The sequence below is a fragment of the Vipera ursinii genome (genome assembly GCF_947247035.1).
Source record: "Vipera ursinii genome assembly, chromosome: 1".
Classification (NCBI taxonomy): Eukaryota; Metazoa; Chordata; class Lepidosauria; order Squamata; family Viperidae; genus Vipera; species Vipera ursinii.
The window spans coordinates 341712428-341731123 of record NC_139512.1 but is presented as its reverse complement, the minus strand read 5'-3'; the positions used below and the strand labels follow the sequence as shown (position 1 = coordinate 341731123).

The following is an 18696-nucleotide window of genomic DNA, read 5'->3' as shown; positions in this document are numbered from 1 at the left end:
CAAATGACACATAGCTGTCAGCTGCAGCTAATGCCTTAGATAAAAGAGGGAGGATTCAAAAATCTCTAAACCAGGGCTTTTCAACCTTTTTACCATTGTACCACTTTTAGGATATGGTAATATCCGAGTACCACCAGTCACATAGCAAGGTGTCCAAAACCTGATGACAAAAAAAAGGGGGGGGGGAAGTGATGAAGTACAGGTACTCCTCGACTTACAACAGTTCACTTAGTGACTGTTTGAAGTTACAATGGCACTGAAAAAAGTGCCCCCCAAGCCACAGCCAAGCAAGACACCTGCCTGCCCACCCGGCAGCGCTCTTCCTCCTGTCCAAGGTTTTCGTTGTGAGCATTTCTGTTGAGGATTGGCAGCGGGGGTGGGGTGGGGGTGTGTTTGGGTTTTATTCCCCCCCCCTCTGCTGAGTGGATGCAGCAGGTTTTGGCCATTTCACATGACCCTGGGACACTGTCATAAATATGAATCACAAGACCCTGGAGATGCTGCAACATTCCAGCTGATCGGCGCTTCTTCTGGAGCTCCAGCTGGAGTCTGGTGCTGATCCTGGCGCTTCCGCTGAGCCCTGACAGTCCTGCAGCTCCAGTCGTCTCTCACTCAGGCTTGTGCGGTGCTGCCACCAGTTCAGCTCATTCCCCTCCCCCGCTACCACTTTTCTAGGATGGTCGTGTACCACCTGCCAGGTGCCAATGTACCACAGGTGGTACCCGTACCACTGGTTGAAAAGCCCTGCTCTAAACAGATTTGAGCACTGGACTGAAATAAAGGTGATGGAATTTAACAGGAAAAAACATAATTTTCTTCATCTGAAAAAGAAAAAATAAAGGCACAAGTATAGAATGAGAGAGACTGGCATTGGCAATAATATGTATGAAAAGGATTGTGTGTGTGTGTGTGTGTTTATGGCCTTTGAGTCAGTGTTGGCTCCTGCTGACTGCCTGGACAAGTCAGGTTTTTCTGGCAGGATTTCAGACTGGCTTGCCACTACTTGCTTCCTAATGTTAAGAGTGAATTACTGGCCTGAGGTCACCCAGCTGCCTTTGGGCTTAGAATGGGAGTGGAGCTCATGGTTTCCCAGTTCCTTGATTGTTCCTTAACCACTACACCAAACTGGCTCTTGTCTTTGTTGACCACAAGTTAAATATGAGACATCCTTTTTGATGGTGCAATTATTCTTTTGACTGGAGAACAATACGGAAGTGAATATCCCAAATGGTTTACAATAAATGTAATTAGTTCTGATGGTAATATGGAAACTTCATGTTCAAAGATCCTTAGTGATAGTAGCTATAGAGCATTACTGGAGAAGCTCCTGTTCTTTCTGTCTCTTACCTGCTGTGGGAAGAAGAATCCTAAGTGTAACTTTGATCTGATTCTCCAATGCTCATTCTTATTTTGCTAGGGACCTGTGGAAAAGAGAAGTATACATTTGATTCATATGGTACAGTCCTTGTTACAAGTAGAGATCTTCAGAAATGTTTGAGAAGGTCATTGCATGTACTTCTCAATCCATATAGTATATCTGATGTACCTGAGTTCCTTATTCCATTTGATTGCCAAGTCAGGAATACTGATATCCAGACAACTTGAAAAATGAGGAAAGCAACAAGATGGAATATTGTACATTTATTGTATGTGTGAAAGGATGGTTGAAGTCACATAACATGCTAAAAGCTAAAATAGGGTTATGCATAGATGGGTAGTTTAGGTAGCTGTGGGAAATACTATCTTAGCAGGTTGTGTAAGGCAGAGCATTACTTAAACAATATTGCTTATAGCACTTTATTTTTGGAGGGCGTAGCATTTTACACAAATGGAGCAATCTTGGTTTCTTAACCTGGTCTTAGAATTTCTGTCTTCTCAGCTGATATAAATATAAGAGCTATAATTCAGGGGGGGGGGGAAATCTTGCATTCATAGAGTATTATAAAAGGAGTTCATTGTTCATTACTAATAGTTGCTTCAAGCATCATAAATTACCAGCAGACTCTGGAGTAAATTTAAATACGTAATACAAAACAGAAGATGTTGCATTATAGTCAGCCAAAACATTTCTAGGTGCAAGGTTTGGAACAGACCATGAATTATTGTTCATATATAAAGGATAAGATTAGAGAGTTAAACAAAGTAGATTTGCCAGGAAGATTACATCTGGAGGATATACCTGGACTATTGGGAGCTGAGTGGTACAGGAAGGGAAAGGAAGGGGAGAGATTCAGTACTGATGGATAAAAGAATCTGAAGCTCAATAGGAAGAGTTAAGCACTGTGAAAAAGTAGGAAAAAGTTCTCAAAATTTCAAGAAAAGCTCATACAATGAAGGATGAAAGGCGTGGCCAAAAGCAACATAAAATGACTCAAGATTTTTAACATCAATCAAGGAAAGAAACAGGCAAGGAAAGTATCTCAGGAAAGTCAACAAATAATGGAAACTAACAAGAAAAGGAAAATAAACTATGTCCCCATATCTGTTTAACTTATTCAGTTAATATAATGCAGGTAGTCCTCATTGAGTGTGTCAGGAAAGCTGAAGTAAGATGATAAGCACAGTTCTGGTTTCATCTAGACCAGGGGTGTCAAACTGAATTTCATTGAGGGCCGCATCAGTATTGCGGTTGCCCTCAGGGGCCCGGGTGGGTATGGCCAGGGTGGGCGTGGCCTACTGGGTGGGCGTGGCTAGAGTGCGTATGGCCTACTGGGTGGGCGTGGCCAGCTCTACATCGTTCGCATCAAGGGTGCCTATGGGGGCCTGGGCAGGAGTGGGACAGATCTGAGGGTCTCTGGCAGAAGGAGGGTCTCTGGGCCAGGGCCAAGGCAGTGGGGGCCGTTCCCTCACTGTTTCCAGGATGGCTTTGCGGGCCACGTGAAACCGGAACTGGCTCCCGGGCCTTGTGTTTGACATGTCTGATCTAGACCATTAAGTAAGTTTGAGACGCATACATGACACCGCTTTAACGAATGATAGAAAAGACATATAAAAACTTACTATGAATTTAACAAATCTTTGTTAATGTTAAAAATTAAGAAGACGGCAAACGAAACGTCAACCTGCAGGCTTAGTTCATTCCCAGTTAATGGGAAAGATGTTAAGGTATAAATAGTTTTGTTTTCTTAGCTCAAGAACACATAAAGATGGACTATACAATGGAGAAGCAAAGAGGCCAATCCAAGGGAAGAATACAATTACAAACTTGGGCAAGATCGTGAAGAATATTTCTATGACAAAGATAGAATAGCTAAAGAAAATGGTTTTTTTTAGCGATAATAGGGAGCTGGATGAAAGCTGGTTATGGAAAAGGTACAAGAGAAAGAAAATGAAAGCTTCTGAATTATAGATTCAAAATTAGTTATGTACTGAAGTACCATGGACTAAAAGTAGCTAATTAAATCTGAATTAAATCAACTGCTCCCTTAAAACAATCACTGTGGTTGCTGTAAGTGGATGATGGACTTTAATATACTTTGTCAAATTGGGGAAATACAAAAAGGGGAAAACAGCAGGAAAAAAAAGATGAATGGGATAAGGGAAATCAATGAAGTATCTTTGGAGAATTACAGATTAAATCTGAGCCAGGATGAGATATTAGGCATTGGTCGATACCAGAAGTTTTCAAACCTCAGGTTATGGAAATTATTAGTTTAAAAATGTCTCATAAATCTTGATCAGGTGGCAAAGTTCTAGTAATAGAAATTTGGCTGTTTAACTCTGAACTCTTTTTTTCCCCTGTGATGTCCTGGTCTCTATGTTTATCACTGGTCATCCTGATTCTTTCTTTTTTATATACTTTATTGAAGTTCTACAAAAGCTAAAATATAAAATGCAAAAAAAATAATATTAAGAAGGAAAAAGATTGGGTAAGGGAAGGTACAAAGCAATAAAAACAAAAAGAAATAACTTTCAACTTTCAAGATAGCTACAAATATAAAATGCATTAAACTTTTGATCTAAAATTCAGTATCTATATTTTTACAACCATAAACACTTCTACTTGTCGAATCTTAAAATTAATGTAGCATTTCTTTTCAGACTCTAGCAAAAAGTCAGAAAGCAGTTTCCACATGGAAACAAAGTTAAACAAATTCTTTTTTTTAAATAAAGATAGTTAATTTTGCCATCTCAGTCAGTTTCATTATCTTCACCATCCATCCTTTTTAGTTTTTGTATATTGTATTTTTATTGTATTTGCGCTGTACACCGCCCTGAGTCCTTCGGGAGAAGGGCGGTATAGAAATTAAAAAATTATTATTATTATTAGTATTATTATTATTATTATTATTATTATTATTATTATTATTATTATTCTTTCAGTGTGGGATTCTGTATGTCTTTCCATCTCTGAGCTTACAAAATTCTTGCTGCAGCTATCATAGAGAAACAAAGTCCCATATTTTTTCTCTAATGGCTTATCCATCAAACCTAACTGGTCATCTCAATTGAATGACATTGAAAATTACATTTATGTTCCAAATGCAATTTCCAGCCAGGATGGGAAATGGGAATTATAAGAGTTGCACTCTCAGTTAGGTTTGCAGATATTGGGAAACTGCCAACCAGGCTGGAAGGACGGTTAAACAAGGGCCTAGTTTGAAGTCTTCGTGCAGCCATAAACAGGATAAACTTAACTTTTCCCAAGATCCATGAAACCTTATCTGGTTGTTCTTAGGAGAAGGCAAGGGGTCTGGTGAGATTTTTGTAACAAAGGTGGTATATAATTTTATTTATTTATTTTATTGAGATTTCTATACCGCCCTTCTCCCTAAGGGACTCAGGGCGGTTCACAGGGCATATATAAATAGCAGTACAAAAATTAAAAGAAAATTAAACCAATGCCCAATTAAAATACAACAATGATAAAATAATAAAAACCAATAAAAAACCCATATACCCCTATCAGGCCAGACCAGCTAATTCAAATAAATGGGTCTTCAACCCGCAACGGAAGGATCGAAGGTCCGATGCCGTCTGGAGCTCAACCGGCAGTTGGTTCCATAATGCCGGAGCACCCACAGAGAAGGCCCTCCCCCTGGGGGCCACCAGTCGACATTCCCTGACCGGAGGCACCCTGAGGAGGCCCTCTCTGTGGGCACGCACAGGGCGGAGGGGAGTTGACGCCGGCAGCAGGTGGTCCTCGAGGTATCCCGGACCCATGCCATGTAAGGACTTAAAGATCATAACCAAGACCTTGAACCTTACCCGGAAGACAACTGGTAACCAATGCAGCTCGCGGAGCAAAGGTGTAACATGGGAGTACCGGGAAACTCCCAAGACAACTCTCGCGGCTGCATTCTGTACCAGTTGGAGCCTAATAAAGTTACTGACTTTTATTATTCATGAGTAGCTCTAGTGCAGGGGTGTCAAACTCAATTTCATTGAGGGCCGCATCAGCATTGCAGTTGCCCTCAGAGGGCCGGGTGGGTATGGCCAGGGTGGACATGGCCTACTGGGTGGGCGTGGCTAGAGTGTGTATGGCCCGGGTGGGCATGGCCAGCTCTACATCGTTCGCATCAAGGGTGCCTATGGGGGCCTGGGCAGGAGTGGGACAGATCTGAGGGTCTCTGGCAGGAGGAGGGTCTCTGGGCCAGGGCCAAGGCAGTGGGGGCCATTCCCTCACTGTTTCCAGGATGGCTTCACGGGCCACATGAAACCACTTTGCAGGCCAGATCCGGCCCCTGGGCCTTGTGTTTGACATGTCTGCTCTAGTGGCTTGCACCTGACAGGAAAATGGTTTTTTGCAGAAGGCTGGGATAGGAGCAGAAGCAATGAGGGGCATATTTAGCTCTATTCCCTTGCATCATTTGCCAAGTTTAATTAAACTCCATTGGAGGTGAATATGGAATATAGATCCTGAAGTCCTGTAGAGTGTGAAAAGTAAGATAATGAGTGAGGAAAATGATGACAGTAAATAATTTGTTTTTAAAAATATATATAAAACTAGTTACGGGCATACCTGTTTTTAAGTCAACATTAGGTTGGTTTTGGAGAAGAGAGGGAAAGTTCTTTTAGAAGTGGCAAATTGAAGATGACATATACTCTTCAGTCTTTTGGAGACATGTAATATAATGGCTTATATTAGGAGTAATAAATGGACTCTCTCTTTTCCCCTAAGGTGTCTTTCAAAACTGTCTATTGGAACAATTTCTCAAAACTGTGTTGATAAATTGGAAGCAGCGCAGTTTGGAAGCAGAAGCAGCCAACAAAAATATCTCTGCGTTCCATTTATCAAGGAGATTTCTTTTCTGTGTTTAAAGAAGAGCAACCTAGAAATATGAACAGGCCAATCCATTAAAAGTAGTATGTACTAATAAGGTAACAGGAAGAAAAGGGGCAGTTTTACTACAAATTTAAAGAATCACCTTGGACAATGAATAAATAAATAATAAATAAATGTGCTAAGTGTATTGATTAAATATTTGCTACATAACAACCTTATTTAATTGGATGAAAAGTAGCATCTGCTGCTTCTTGTGTCTGGGTTCACATACCATGCTGAGCCAAAACGTGATTCATTTGTTTTTGGTTTAATGGCTTGCAACACAAAACATGGCTTACTGCAGGGATGGGTGGTCTGCAGCTACATGGTGCCTATCCCCTCTTTGCAGCCTTCTGTCCATGCTTCCTGTTCTGTAAGTAAGTGTATTATACCCCTCCCGAGGATGAATGAATTTTATTCTCTTGAGTATGTCTCTCAGTTTTATGTTATTATAATATATGGTTTTATTTTTAAATTAGATTTGTGTTGGTATTCATCTCAGTTGTGCATTGGGGAGCTGAGAGTTGGCTGACTAGAGTGGCTGACAGTATAAGCCCATAAGTAATAAAAAATAGAAATTAATTAAAAACTTAAATGAGTAAAAAGTAGCTTTTTAAAAATCAGTACTAAATAAAATTAGTACTATTAATAAATACTGCAGATAAATAGGGTTCCAAAACTGCAATAAAAAAGGAAAATACAGTTAGGATGGGCAAAACATACTGAGAAATTCTTTTCTCTTAGCAATAACACTTGCAATATCATTTATACCAGGGTTCTTCAAACTTGGCCCTTTTATGACTTGTGAACTTCAACTCCCAGGATTCCTCAACTAGGCACACTGGCTGAGGAATTCTGGGAGTTGAAGTCCACAAGTCATAAAAAGGCCAAGTTTGAAGAACCCTGATTTAGACTTATATACTGCTCTACTGTATAGCACTTTACAGTACTCTAGGGGCAGTTTACAATGTCAGCATATTGCCCCCAACAATCTGGATCCCCATTTTACTGACCTTGGAAGGATGGAAGGCTGAGTCAACCTTGAGCCCCGTTAAGGATTGAACTGCAGTGTGTGGGCAGAGTTTGCCTGCATTGCTGCACTTTAACCTCTTTGCCACCAGTTCTCCTTTTCTCTTGCACTCTGCCCTCTGGAAGACCACACCCCACAAAATTAGGCTGTCCTTGACTCTGCCAGCTGTTTGCAAAGCACTAAAGATCTGGATGTGCTCTAAGATTTAAGTACTGGGAACTTATTTAATTTACCATATTTTACATGATGGTTAGGTGACCCATGAGATATTACTGTTCTTCTGAGTGCTTATTGGGTTTTTTTCTTGGTGACCATTGTTATCTTTTTAATGCTGTGTTGACAACTTTTTTCTTTTTGCATTGTTTTAACGTTGGAGTCACATCTGCGAGATGGGCAGCCATATAAATTGCATAAACAAATAAGGTATACATAATGGGTTTATTTACCATAGCAACAAATACATACAATTCACTGAGCAAAAAAAAAACACCCCAAAAAACCAAGTAAACCTTTGGCAAGGTTTCATAATAAACATTCATAATAAAAGAGATGGAGTTACTGTTGTTTGCCTGCATACATTTTCTTATGCTGTTGTATTCACAACAATGCTGCAGGGTAGTTTAAAGTTATCTAAATCAGTCATTAAGTTCAGAGAACATAGTCTCACTAAGATTTCCTGGTGCATTCATAGTGGATAGGAGCATTAACTCCAATATTTTATTTTATTTTATTTTATTTATTAAATTTGTATGCTGTCCACCTCATTGTCAAGCAACTCTGGGTGGCTTATAAATTGCTTTCTTCAGCTGCTGCTGCTGTCCCACTTGCTATTGCAGCTCAGGCCTCTTCCACTCCATTCCTTGCTCATCTGCCATCACTTCATTTTAGGCATCCAGCTTGGCTAGATTCTCAGGATCCCCCTCCAGTAACTCACTTCACATGGAGACCGAAACAGCTTTGCCAGATCAGTCCTTCCACCCTCACCACCCTTTGCTTTTCTGTTTCTTTCTCATGCTTATTATTCCCAATGGAGGATCTTGTCTTGTTTTCATAAGCTTTGTCTTCATCAATCTGATTCATTCTCCTCACCGGTCTGAGCGGTATCATGACTGAGCCCCCCCCCCCCTGTATTCTCTGAGCAAATTAAGTCAGATGCCAGAATCTCTCCTCCCTCTTTTGTATCTTTCAGCTAAAATACAGCTTGGCCTGGTGACATTCTGAAGCTCTGCAATTTATTTATTCAGTCATTCGTTCATTCATTCATTTGTTCAATTTGCACAGCTACCCATCCTATATACATGGCTCTGGGTGGCTTAAAATGGTTGAAAACAAAAACAAATGGAATGTAAATATATAAAAACATTAAAAACCATATAACTATTGTTAAATAATTAGGAGAAACATAACTGCTAAATTATTGATATGCTGCATTAGATATCTTACTATGATTAATGTAAACATCTGATTTCAAATTTGTGGGATAACCATGATTTGATGATAACCATCTCAATAATGGTTAGGATTTACCTCATGTGCTAAGCCAAATCAGGCAGACCACATTATTGTTTTAGCACCATGTATGAGTGCAGCCAGTTAGAGATTGAAGAGACCATGGGTTAGTCACGACTCACAAGTAGACATAATATTTTACTTCCAGTACTCAGATTTTATTATTTTCTGTTCCAAAAGCACAAGCAACATGTACAACTGTTTGCAAATGTAATTTGCCAGACGGAGCAGTGAACAAAGGAAAAGTTAAGTGTTCCTAGGATGCAAGCAAAATATCGGTCCAATCACTGTCAACTTTTTAAAAAATATATATATATTATTGGTCTCTAAGCCCAGATGTCAGCCAGGGCTGTCTTAGACCACAGGCGAAGATAGCAAAAAAAAAATGTAACTCAGGCAGCAAACAGGGACCTGCAGCTTAATAGATCAGGCTTTTACAAGCCTAAGCAGAATTTTATCATCTTGTCTACTTGCCAGTATTTTAGGCACAGGAGATGTGAGCCAAAAGAAAGTAATCTTCCCAACCATCCACTTATGTTATGTATTTGTACAAGTGAACTCAGCTAGGTGGCCAGTGTGATACAGAAGCAGACAATATCCAGAAGGAGAAGGGCAGTAGTTCCAACTGCTAGCAATCTACTCCCACATTTTAGGGACCGTTGTGAGATCTAAATTGGGGAAAAGGTTTATGTAACTATGTCAATAAATAGAGATAAGGGAGACCTGGAAGAGACTCGGGTTCTGGGGAGTTGTCATCCCTTTGAGGTTGTCTAGACAAGAAGCACAAACCCTGAGTAATAATTACTAATGTCATGTCATGTGCATCTGGAGAAGGAACATGTGCGGCGAGGGGGGGGGGAATCTCGGCAGGAGCACCACTGTTTCTCAGGGAAGAGGCAGTAAATTCCAGAGAGAAACGCCAATGGGTGTTGTTGTTTTTGCAAAAAAAAAAAACAAACCCCGAAAATAAATGCATCAAACTTGCCAAAATGTCAAAAATCATGGTCACATGATGGCAGGCAATGTTGTAAGGGTGAGCTGGTTGCTAAGCACCCAAAATGCAGTCCCATGGACTGTGGGGTAGTGTAGCATCGTAACTTTGAAATCAGGTCATAAGTAGTTTAGGGGTAGGGATTCCATCGTAATTTTGAATGGTCACTAAGTGACTGGCTGTAAATTGAGGACTACCTATATATCTATAGGTTAGAAGGTTATAGGTTTACTCTGGTAAGATTCTGTCTAGTAGGTATAAGCAAGTAAAGAATTGCACTTGATTGGAATTTGCTGTGTTGTCTTTGGGCTTGGGCCTGACAACTACCTTTATGGTAAGGTTAAAGTAACAGAATTTTGTTACTGAATATTTGAAGCAGAATTGAAGCTTTGCCCGTTTTACGTGCATCATAGTGCACATAAGAAAGGGGCAGAGCTTCAATCGGGCAGTCACAGCTGCCATCTTGTCTTTTTTGCCCTCCACCCTCAAAGACTCCACCGGGGTCATAATAAGAATGAGACCATTTTACCAAGAAGAGTTGGAGAATCCCTTCTGCACTAATCGCTCGTGCCAGAAGATTTCAAGGGAATGAGCTATGAATTAACTACCTGATGAGTGAGCTGCTCCAGAAGCAAATAAACTGCACAAACCACCCTGGACCTAAACTTGAAGAAGTGTGATTCCTGAGGAAGTATTGAGTTGCACAGACAAGGGTCAGGTTATCGAATGCAATGAAGTCATTGCCTTGTCACCAGCTAGATGACTTTCTCCTTTAAAACAAAAAAAGAGAAAGTGTACTGGAAATCAGGGTGCCAGCAAGTCAGGAAGTGTATAGCCCACCCACTCACAGGCTAAATCAGCAACAAATCCAGCATTCTGCTTCTTGAACCAGATAATGCTGGGGGGGCGGGGGGGGAGGAGAGAGAGAGAGAGAGAGAGAGAGAGAGAGAGAGAGAGAGAGAGAGAGAGAGAGAGAGGGAGGGAGGGAGAGAGAGAAATGGGTGGGATACTGTTTCATATTTCTATCCTAACAAAAAACAGAACTCAGGAGAGGACTGAAGAAAAGTTGGGGGGGAGGGTGCTGCTACACACAATGAAAACCTGTCAGTCGTATTAAGGGCAACAGAAAGGAAATTAATTTAAATACACTCAGCCACTAGGGGCTACTGTTGCTCTATCAGTTTTTATATTGGCAATTGCTTTATAAAGAAAGGGAAACTGCTCTGAGTATCCTTTGGGTACCCCTCTTTCTAGGTTTTCAGTTGAAAAGTTTTACCGCTTCTGATGCAATCACTGTTTTATTTTTTTCTGCCATTACTTTACCACCAACCCTTGTGTGGTAAAGAGAAATCTGGACATTTTGGAAAAGTCAGAATCTGCAGTATTCACGCTGCAGAGCAAAAATACAGTATTGTGTTTCCAAGAAAGAATCAATTCAGTGAAATATTCACTTGAGAAGAAACAGCATGCTCTTTGAGCCAGTTCTATAAACACTTACAAGTAAAATAAAACATAGATTTTGTTTTTAAAAAATAGAATTTGTTTGAGAGTGCAAGAGTAGTCTTCCTAAGTGACATTTATTTATGTATTCAGTAGATTTATAAGGCTGCCCAATTCAGTGTAACTCTAGAGTGGTGTGCAACAACAAAAAGCAAACAATAAATCCAAAAAAAGTAACATGACATAAAAACATACAGAATATATAAATATGAATCTGAAAGCAAAGCCAATTTTGTCTGCTCTCTGATTGCCTTGCTGCACACTTCTCCCAGTTTGGTAACTAACTAACTATTGATTGATTGATTGATTGAGTTTATATACCGCCCTATTCCCGTAGGACTCAGGGCGGTTTACAAGGCAATTAAAACATAAAATACAAAAATTAAAATCAGTTAAAACAATTAATTAAATTTAAGCCCTAAAAATTAAAATCTAAAATCCAATTAAAATTAAAAACCTCTCAGTCTGGGCCAGACAGCTCGAAGAGCCAGGTTTTCAGGTCCCGGTGAAATGAACGAAGGTCGGGGGCCATCTTAAGTTCCGTGGGTAGTTGGTTCCATAGGGCCGGCGCAGCCACAGAGAACGCCCTCCCCCTGGGAATAACCCACCTGCATTCCTTAACTGGCGGTACCCTGAGAAGGCCCTCCCTGTGGGAGCGCACAGGACGATGGGAGGTTGATGCCGGCAGCAGGTGTTCCCTTAGATAGTCCGGACCCAAGCCATTTAGGGCTTTATAGGTCATCACCAGCACCTTGAATCTCACCAACTAGAACTGATATAATAAGTGTGTATACTAATATTATATATCTATAGATATCTATAGATATATCCAAAAGAGTGCTGCCTGTTACTACATTTGTCCAAAGAGTGTTCTCAATTTCTGAGCAGTAAACAACTCTACCATCTCATTTTTTGTTTTCTGCCCTGACAAGACTTGTGGTTAAAGGTTAAAATGATAATCATGTACAGAAGATATATTTGTGATGATTTACTATCATTTTATTGTTTTATGATTGAAATCATTGTGTAAATTTTCCACAGAAATGCAATTATTGTTGAGTGGATTAAATATTTCTTAGCAATAGCAATAATAGTTGTGTTCATCCTCTATTTAAGGTATCTTACAGAGGAGTGGACCAACTTTCAGAACTGAGAAAGATGCAGTCAGACTCTCATAATTATACTTACATATCCCTGTTGTCATCTCTCTAATCCCTTTTTGGTGCTTTTTTGACTCACATATGAATTTTTATGGGATTGCATGACTCCATTTCTTTATGGAGCTGCTGAGTGTGGACTTGAAGCATCTTTCTCACTTCAGACCCCAGCAACTACATATCCCTATATAACAATGATGGTGAACCTTTTAGAGACCGAGTGCCCAAAATGCAACCCAAACCCCACTTATTTATCGCAAAGTGCCAACATGGCAATTTAATCTGAATACTGAGGTTTTAGTTTAGAAAAAAACAACTCATACATTAACATCTTTTGTCTTAAAAGAAAAACACAGTAACAAAGCTTTCAATGATACAAACAACTTTTTACTGAAAGGTAAAAGTTTGTATTTGGCATGCTTTTGAACAATTCATGTGATTTTTGCTATTGTATACATGCTGATAATTTGTCTAACCTTGGCTTATAGTTTGTAAATTTGAAAGCAACACATGCAGCACTCAGATCATCTGTTAGTCTGTTTCTGGTGTCAGATTTTATATAATTCAAAGCTGAAAACAGCGTGCTCGCTCTGGAGGCTTGTTTTGGCTAGGAAGGGGCTTGAGAAATGGCTTTTTCCTGCCAAAACTTAGGCAAACAGCGAGGCGCATGTGCCCACAGAGAGGGCTCTGACTGCCCCCCTCTGGCACACGTGCCATAGGTTCACCATCACTGCTATATAACGTTCTACTTAAGTTTCAATATTCTATCCAATAGGAATAGCTCTTAGACTTATATCCAACTTCACAGTGCTTTACAGCCCTCTCTAAGCGGCTTCATATTTTTAAAATTTAGCTATTTTTGTAAATAAACAAATTGCTTAGTTCATCTCTATGTCTATTGTTAATTTACCAACAAGGGTATTAGGAGAGAACTCTGCGCCCAAGGAAAATATTTGTGATCAACCCCCTCCCTCAACTGAACAAGAATTATCAATTAAAGACACAGAGCAACATTTAAGAGAGCAGACTTGTTTTGGTGTATAAACCAAGCAACTCTTAGGAAGGACTGGCATTTTTTCCTTATTGTGGGTAAATATAAGACCAATCAAACTTGTAAAATATTTCCTCTAAGCTAAACAACTCCAACCATTGTCTCTTAAGGTTTTCAAGTCTTCCTATCTTTTGGGCTGCTTTTTCTGCACCTTCTCCAGCTACACAATATCCCTCTTGAGATGTGACAGTCAGAATTGTGCATTGTATTCTAGAAATGGCCAAGCAGTTTATTGTGAGACATTAAAATATCATGTAGGTGATTTTGCTAAACTAATTAGGTACCACAACTCCAAATCTTTTTCTTGGTTAGCCACACCAGTTAAGTCCTTATCATTTATAAGCAAAACCTGATTGCCTAGCTAACACTAAATAGTGATCCAGTCACCAAGATTAGAGGAACAACTTTGGATCATAGTCCATATGTATCTATCTTCACCTTCTTACATAATTTGTGTCCTTTCCACCATTCTAGAACCCAGATACTTATTCAGCTGAATAAGTTGAATAACCCTGAGTCCAAAGCAGATAATCAAAGCAGACTTTGTTTCTTACCTCCCTCCATTGTGAAAATTGTGCATTTATTCTTATTGTTTTCAGCTGTTCACCAAACTTTAACCCATCAGAGGACTCCCTCTGGATTCTCATCACTGCTTAGTTCACCCAAAAGTGTTCAATGAGGTTTTTCTTCATTAACTTGTCGGACTTAAAAAAAAACAACAAGAAACGAGGAATGCTTTGAAAAATGGTTGGATTTGGGATTAGGAACAAAATATACTGCTCAAAAAAAATAAAGGGAACACTTAAACAACACAATGTACTGTATTTAATAGTAGGATGTCTTACCTTGTGTTCCCTTTATTTTTTTTGAGCAGTATATATTTCCTCGGATGCAATATCGCACTGAATTCAATTTACAATCCCTTCTGGCAACTTATTCCATAGGCTTTCATGAATCACAGCCTGCTTCAGCAAAAGCAGGGATAAAGTCATGAGAAAAGGAAAAGGAAATAAAGAAAAAGTTGTCTTAGGAGTGTATTCCTAGCAAATAGTGCGATGTGATTCTGTGATTTAAAAGGAAGCATGGTCAGAATATCATCTGTTACCATTAAACCAAAAGTCAGATTTTTTTTACGGTCTGCAACAGAAGCAAACAATTTAATTACAGACGACGATAAAGAAACTCTCTCCCGCCCTCCCCCTCCCCGCCCCGAGATTTGCAAAAAGCGACTGTCAGTGCAGCCTCTCCTTCTCCCGCCCATAGCAACCGCGCTTAGCAACACGCGCGTGGCTGGATTGGGCGGAGTTGTCTGGCTCTCCGGTCCTTTCGAGCGTCGGGTCGGCTTTCTATGCAAGGCCGAGGCTCTATGGCCTAATCCGAAAGGGATGCTAAAAGTAAAAATCCTTTTCGTAGGCCCTAGTGAGGTGAGTGTGCTTCCCAGACCTTCTCAAAGAAAGGAAACGTCTCGCGGTCTTGTCTCTTGACTCCTCGTCCTTTTCTAAAATCAGACGGGAAAGGCTGCGAGACAAACCGGAATTACAGCCTAACTCAATCGAAGATCGCCAGGTGGGGAAGGATGGAGTTCTAGTTACTTCAATTGCTCGGGGGACTCCCAAAGGCGTCGGGTTGCCTAAGGGCGAGAAACAGGATGCTGAAAAACCGGATTCGAGTTTGGTATAATCGACAATGGCCATTAACAGTACTGTAAAACCTTCATGCGAAGAAACAGTATATCTTTGTGAACAAGAGATCCTTTCCTTAATATTCTGCTGAGTCTTTCTTCTCTGCTTTCCTCGATTATCTGATCCAGCAGGTTTCTACTTATTACAGGTGGTCCTCGATTTACAACCACTCATTTAGTGACCGTTCAAAGTTACGACGGCACTAAAAATGCTGTTTTTCACACTTACGATCTTTGAAGTGTCCCCATATTCATGAGCTCAGAATTCAGATGCTTGGCAACTGGCTCATATTTATGATGGTTGCAGTATCCTGGGGTCATCTGATCACCTTTTGCATCCTTCTGACGAGCAAAATTACATATTTACTTAACAGTCATATTACTAACTTAACAACTGTAGTGATTCGTTTAACAACTGTGGCTAGAAAGGTTGTAAAAATGGGGCAAAATTTCACAACTGTCTCACTTAGCAACAGAAATTTTGGGCTCAATTGTAGTCGTACATCGAGAACTACCTACTAAAGAAAGTTTATTCTCAAGATCTCTAATCATTGCCAGTTTGGGTTGAGTCAGATGGGAGTTGGAATCCAAAAAAAGTCCTTTCTCATCTTGGATGGGAAAAACAATGTCAGAATATCCCTTGAAACTAATCATGCATCAGATTTCTAAACTATATAAAAATATATCAACCACATTGGGGAGGAATTCCAGGTGGGATCATCTTTAAGCTGCAACCAGTATTAAAAATACCTCTGTTCCAAACTTCTCAAGAGCAGCCATGAAAAGGTATAGTTTTGTCAGGTGCATCGCAATACTTCATCCTAATTTTACTCCTACTAATGCTTCTGTAATTGTGTTTCTGTATTTGTTTGTGATAGGCTGGAAAATCTGTCTTGGCAAACTTCTTGTCAGAGACCATTGAAGGTATTGGCAGTTACATCCCCACCCAAGGAGTAAGGTGAGGAATGGGCTAATTTGTTCTGCTTCTGATTACACAAGCTTTAAGATGTCCGAATTCATTCATTAAACTCATTGTTATTCATTTCTCCCTGTCCAAAAACATCTTAGATCATACTGATTTACAGGCGGTCCTTGACTTGTAACACAATTGGGACTAGAATTTCCATTGCTAAACAAGGCAGTTATTAAGTAACATATTTTTCAGTGTCACTATACCTTTGAACAAGGCCTAAACGAATAGTTGTAAGTTGATGACTACCTGTTCTAAGTTGCTTCTTCAGTAATGAAATCTTGACATTTAGTACATATCTAGTCTAATGCATGTGGATCATTGCAGAAGTGAATGATTATCTTGCTTGTACATAAATCTCCCCAAAGTTAGTATCCTGCAGAAAGGTTTGCCAAATGTGTGGCTCACATGAGATAGTTGCATTTTTCTGCTGAGAACATAAGGAGTTCGCCTTCTCTGGCACCCTGTTTGATTTGTTAATCTCAGGATGCAGGGAATGGTCTAGTAGTGTCTTCCATTGCCCTTTTCATGCAGATTCCATGTTAGTACATTTGTCTGCATGCAGCTCTTAACTGACAGGCTAATGCATAAATCCAAGACTATGAATCCCTCTTTCTGTTGAAACGAGTTAATAGTGGCTGAAGTTAGCCAATGGGCAGAGAAGATTGAATGTCTGAGAGAGTTCTAACTAAGCTTCAATTGGAAGGAACAGAAATTAATCATGGCAAGTAATATAATACAGTACAGTTCATCTGAAAAATATTCTGGCAGTATGCAGATCAGGGTTCCTTTTTCTCTAGCGTGCCTGCTTTATTTACTCAAATGTGGTTCCTGTTTTTAAATTTTAGGATTTTAGAATATGAGAAGCCACATTTCAATGGAAACAGCAAAGGACCAGGATGTCGGTTTGAACTGTGGGATTGTGGAGGTGATCAAAAGTGAGCAAGTTTCTTATGTGCCTTGCCAGCTCTCTTGGTACAGGTCCATTCTACAACCTGTGCCAGACCATTAAGCTAAGGAACCAGCTGAATTGATGGAAGATTTGCAATAAACTAGCACAATAGAATTAGAAATTATGATTTGAAACAGAGACTGTATCGGTATGATACATCAATTAACAAACCAGTTTTTTAAATCACAGAAAACTTCCACAGATAAAGAGGCACCTTGTTGCAGACAAGTAGTTTCTAAAACTGGAGGGTATTAGCATGATGAACAAGTTTGTAGATTATGTTCTGAAAGGAGATATGCTCAAGGCACATAATTTTTTAAATTATTTATTATTGCAATTATATCCCTCACTGCTTATTTTTGGAGAATTTAAAATGTCATAGTGAGAATTTGTCTCCCATTATTCAAGCCACAACCACCCTGTGAATTATGTTGGGCTGTAGGAAGACTGAGACGTGAACACATATATCACTAAAGCTTAATTAAATTATAATTTGGTTTGTTGGTTTCATATATCTCAACCTCATCAACTTTAAGATATGTAAACTTCAATTCCCATAGTTGCTGAGGTTGAGAAATACTGTGGTATATGAAGACAACTGCTGTTATTAGCAAACTATGCTTGACATTTTATAGTAATCTTTATACTTCGATAATGAGATGGGCGGCATATAAACACCTTGAAAACTGTGGATTGAGGCAGTGTGAAACCAGTCATTATTTGCAGCTGTTTGCATAATTTCCAGCAAACAATACTCTGTTTCCAGCAACATTCTTTTTCTTCTGCACTTCTAGATTTGAGACTTGCTGGCCTGCTCTGATGAAAGATTCCCATGGGGTCGTCATTATATTTAATCCAGACTTGCCAAGCCATGTGAAGGAAATTGAAATGTGGTACTCCTGTTTTGTCCAACAGCAGCAGTTGTTTGAGAATCAGTGCTTGCTCATTGCACATCATAAGCCAGGCACTGCAGATGTAGAGAATCTCACTTTGCGTAAGACCATAACCTTTATTTCCCCATTTTTGTATTATCTTTGTCAAATTACAGACCTGATTCACTGTTTTCTCTCTTCAACTTCAAAGCTTCACCATTGAACAGACTGACATTGATACACTCCAGCCTTGAAGAAGACCCTGAAGATGTCCGAATGGAATTTGTGAAGTTCCTGAAGAATATTACTAATTTGGTAAATGAGAACCGGGACAGAGAGGAGATGCTGATTATTAATTAGTAATATGATAAATGTTGGAGAAATAAATGGCTATTATTTATTAATAACTGACGTTTTCATTAGGCATTTTTAATGATTACAAACTCATTAATTTTTCTTCCAAATATGAGAATAATTGCATTGACTTGGAATTGTATAATAAGGGAATCAGCATTCACTGTGCTGTACACAATGAAAAATGCATAGCTTTGGATCTCGTATACTTCCTGAACTCATTTGATTTCTTAGGTCTCTAAGAACAGCAAAGTCCTTTCCTCAGGCAATACTGAATGAAGACCTGGTTCACAGTCAAGCTAAGACTACATTTGGCTTAGTGTGTTATGTGAAATTTAGCGTTTATGATTTAAAACTCTTGGTT

At 39.5% G+C, this 18696-nt stretch overlaps 1 protein-coding gene and 1 long non-coding RNA gene across 2 annotated transcripts; one reads left to right on the top strand and one right to left on the bottom strand.

Annotated features, from left to right (window-relative positions):
- Positions 1-342: 342 nt before the first annotated feature.
- Positions 343-15520, bottom strand: LOC310637679. Its single transcript, XR_014491959.1, has 3 exons — positions 15414-15520; positions 1348-1421; positions 343-821 (listed from the first exon to the last, which is right to left on the bottom strand). It is a non-coding gene; the product is annotated as an uncharacterized lncRNA (long non-coding RNA).
- IFT22 (intraflagellar transport 22) lies at positions 14791-18366 on the top strand. Its single transcript, XM_083358172.1, has 5 exons — positions 14791-14927; positions 16063-16142; positions 17003-17092; positions 17901-18100; positions 18190-18366. Exons 1-5 carry the CDS (start codon positions 14889-14891, stop codon positions 18336-18338), a joined length of 558 nt encoding a protein of 185 aa, XP_083214298.1. The 5' UTR covers positions 14791-14888; the 3' UTR covers positions 18339-18366.
- Positions 18367-18696: the final 330 nt, after the last annotated feature.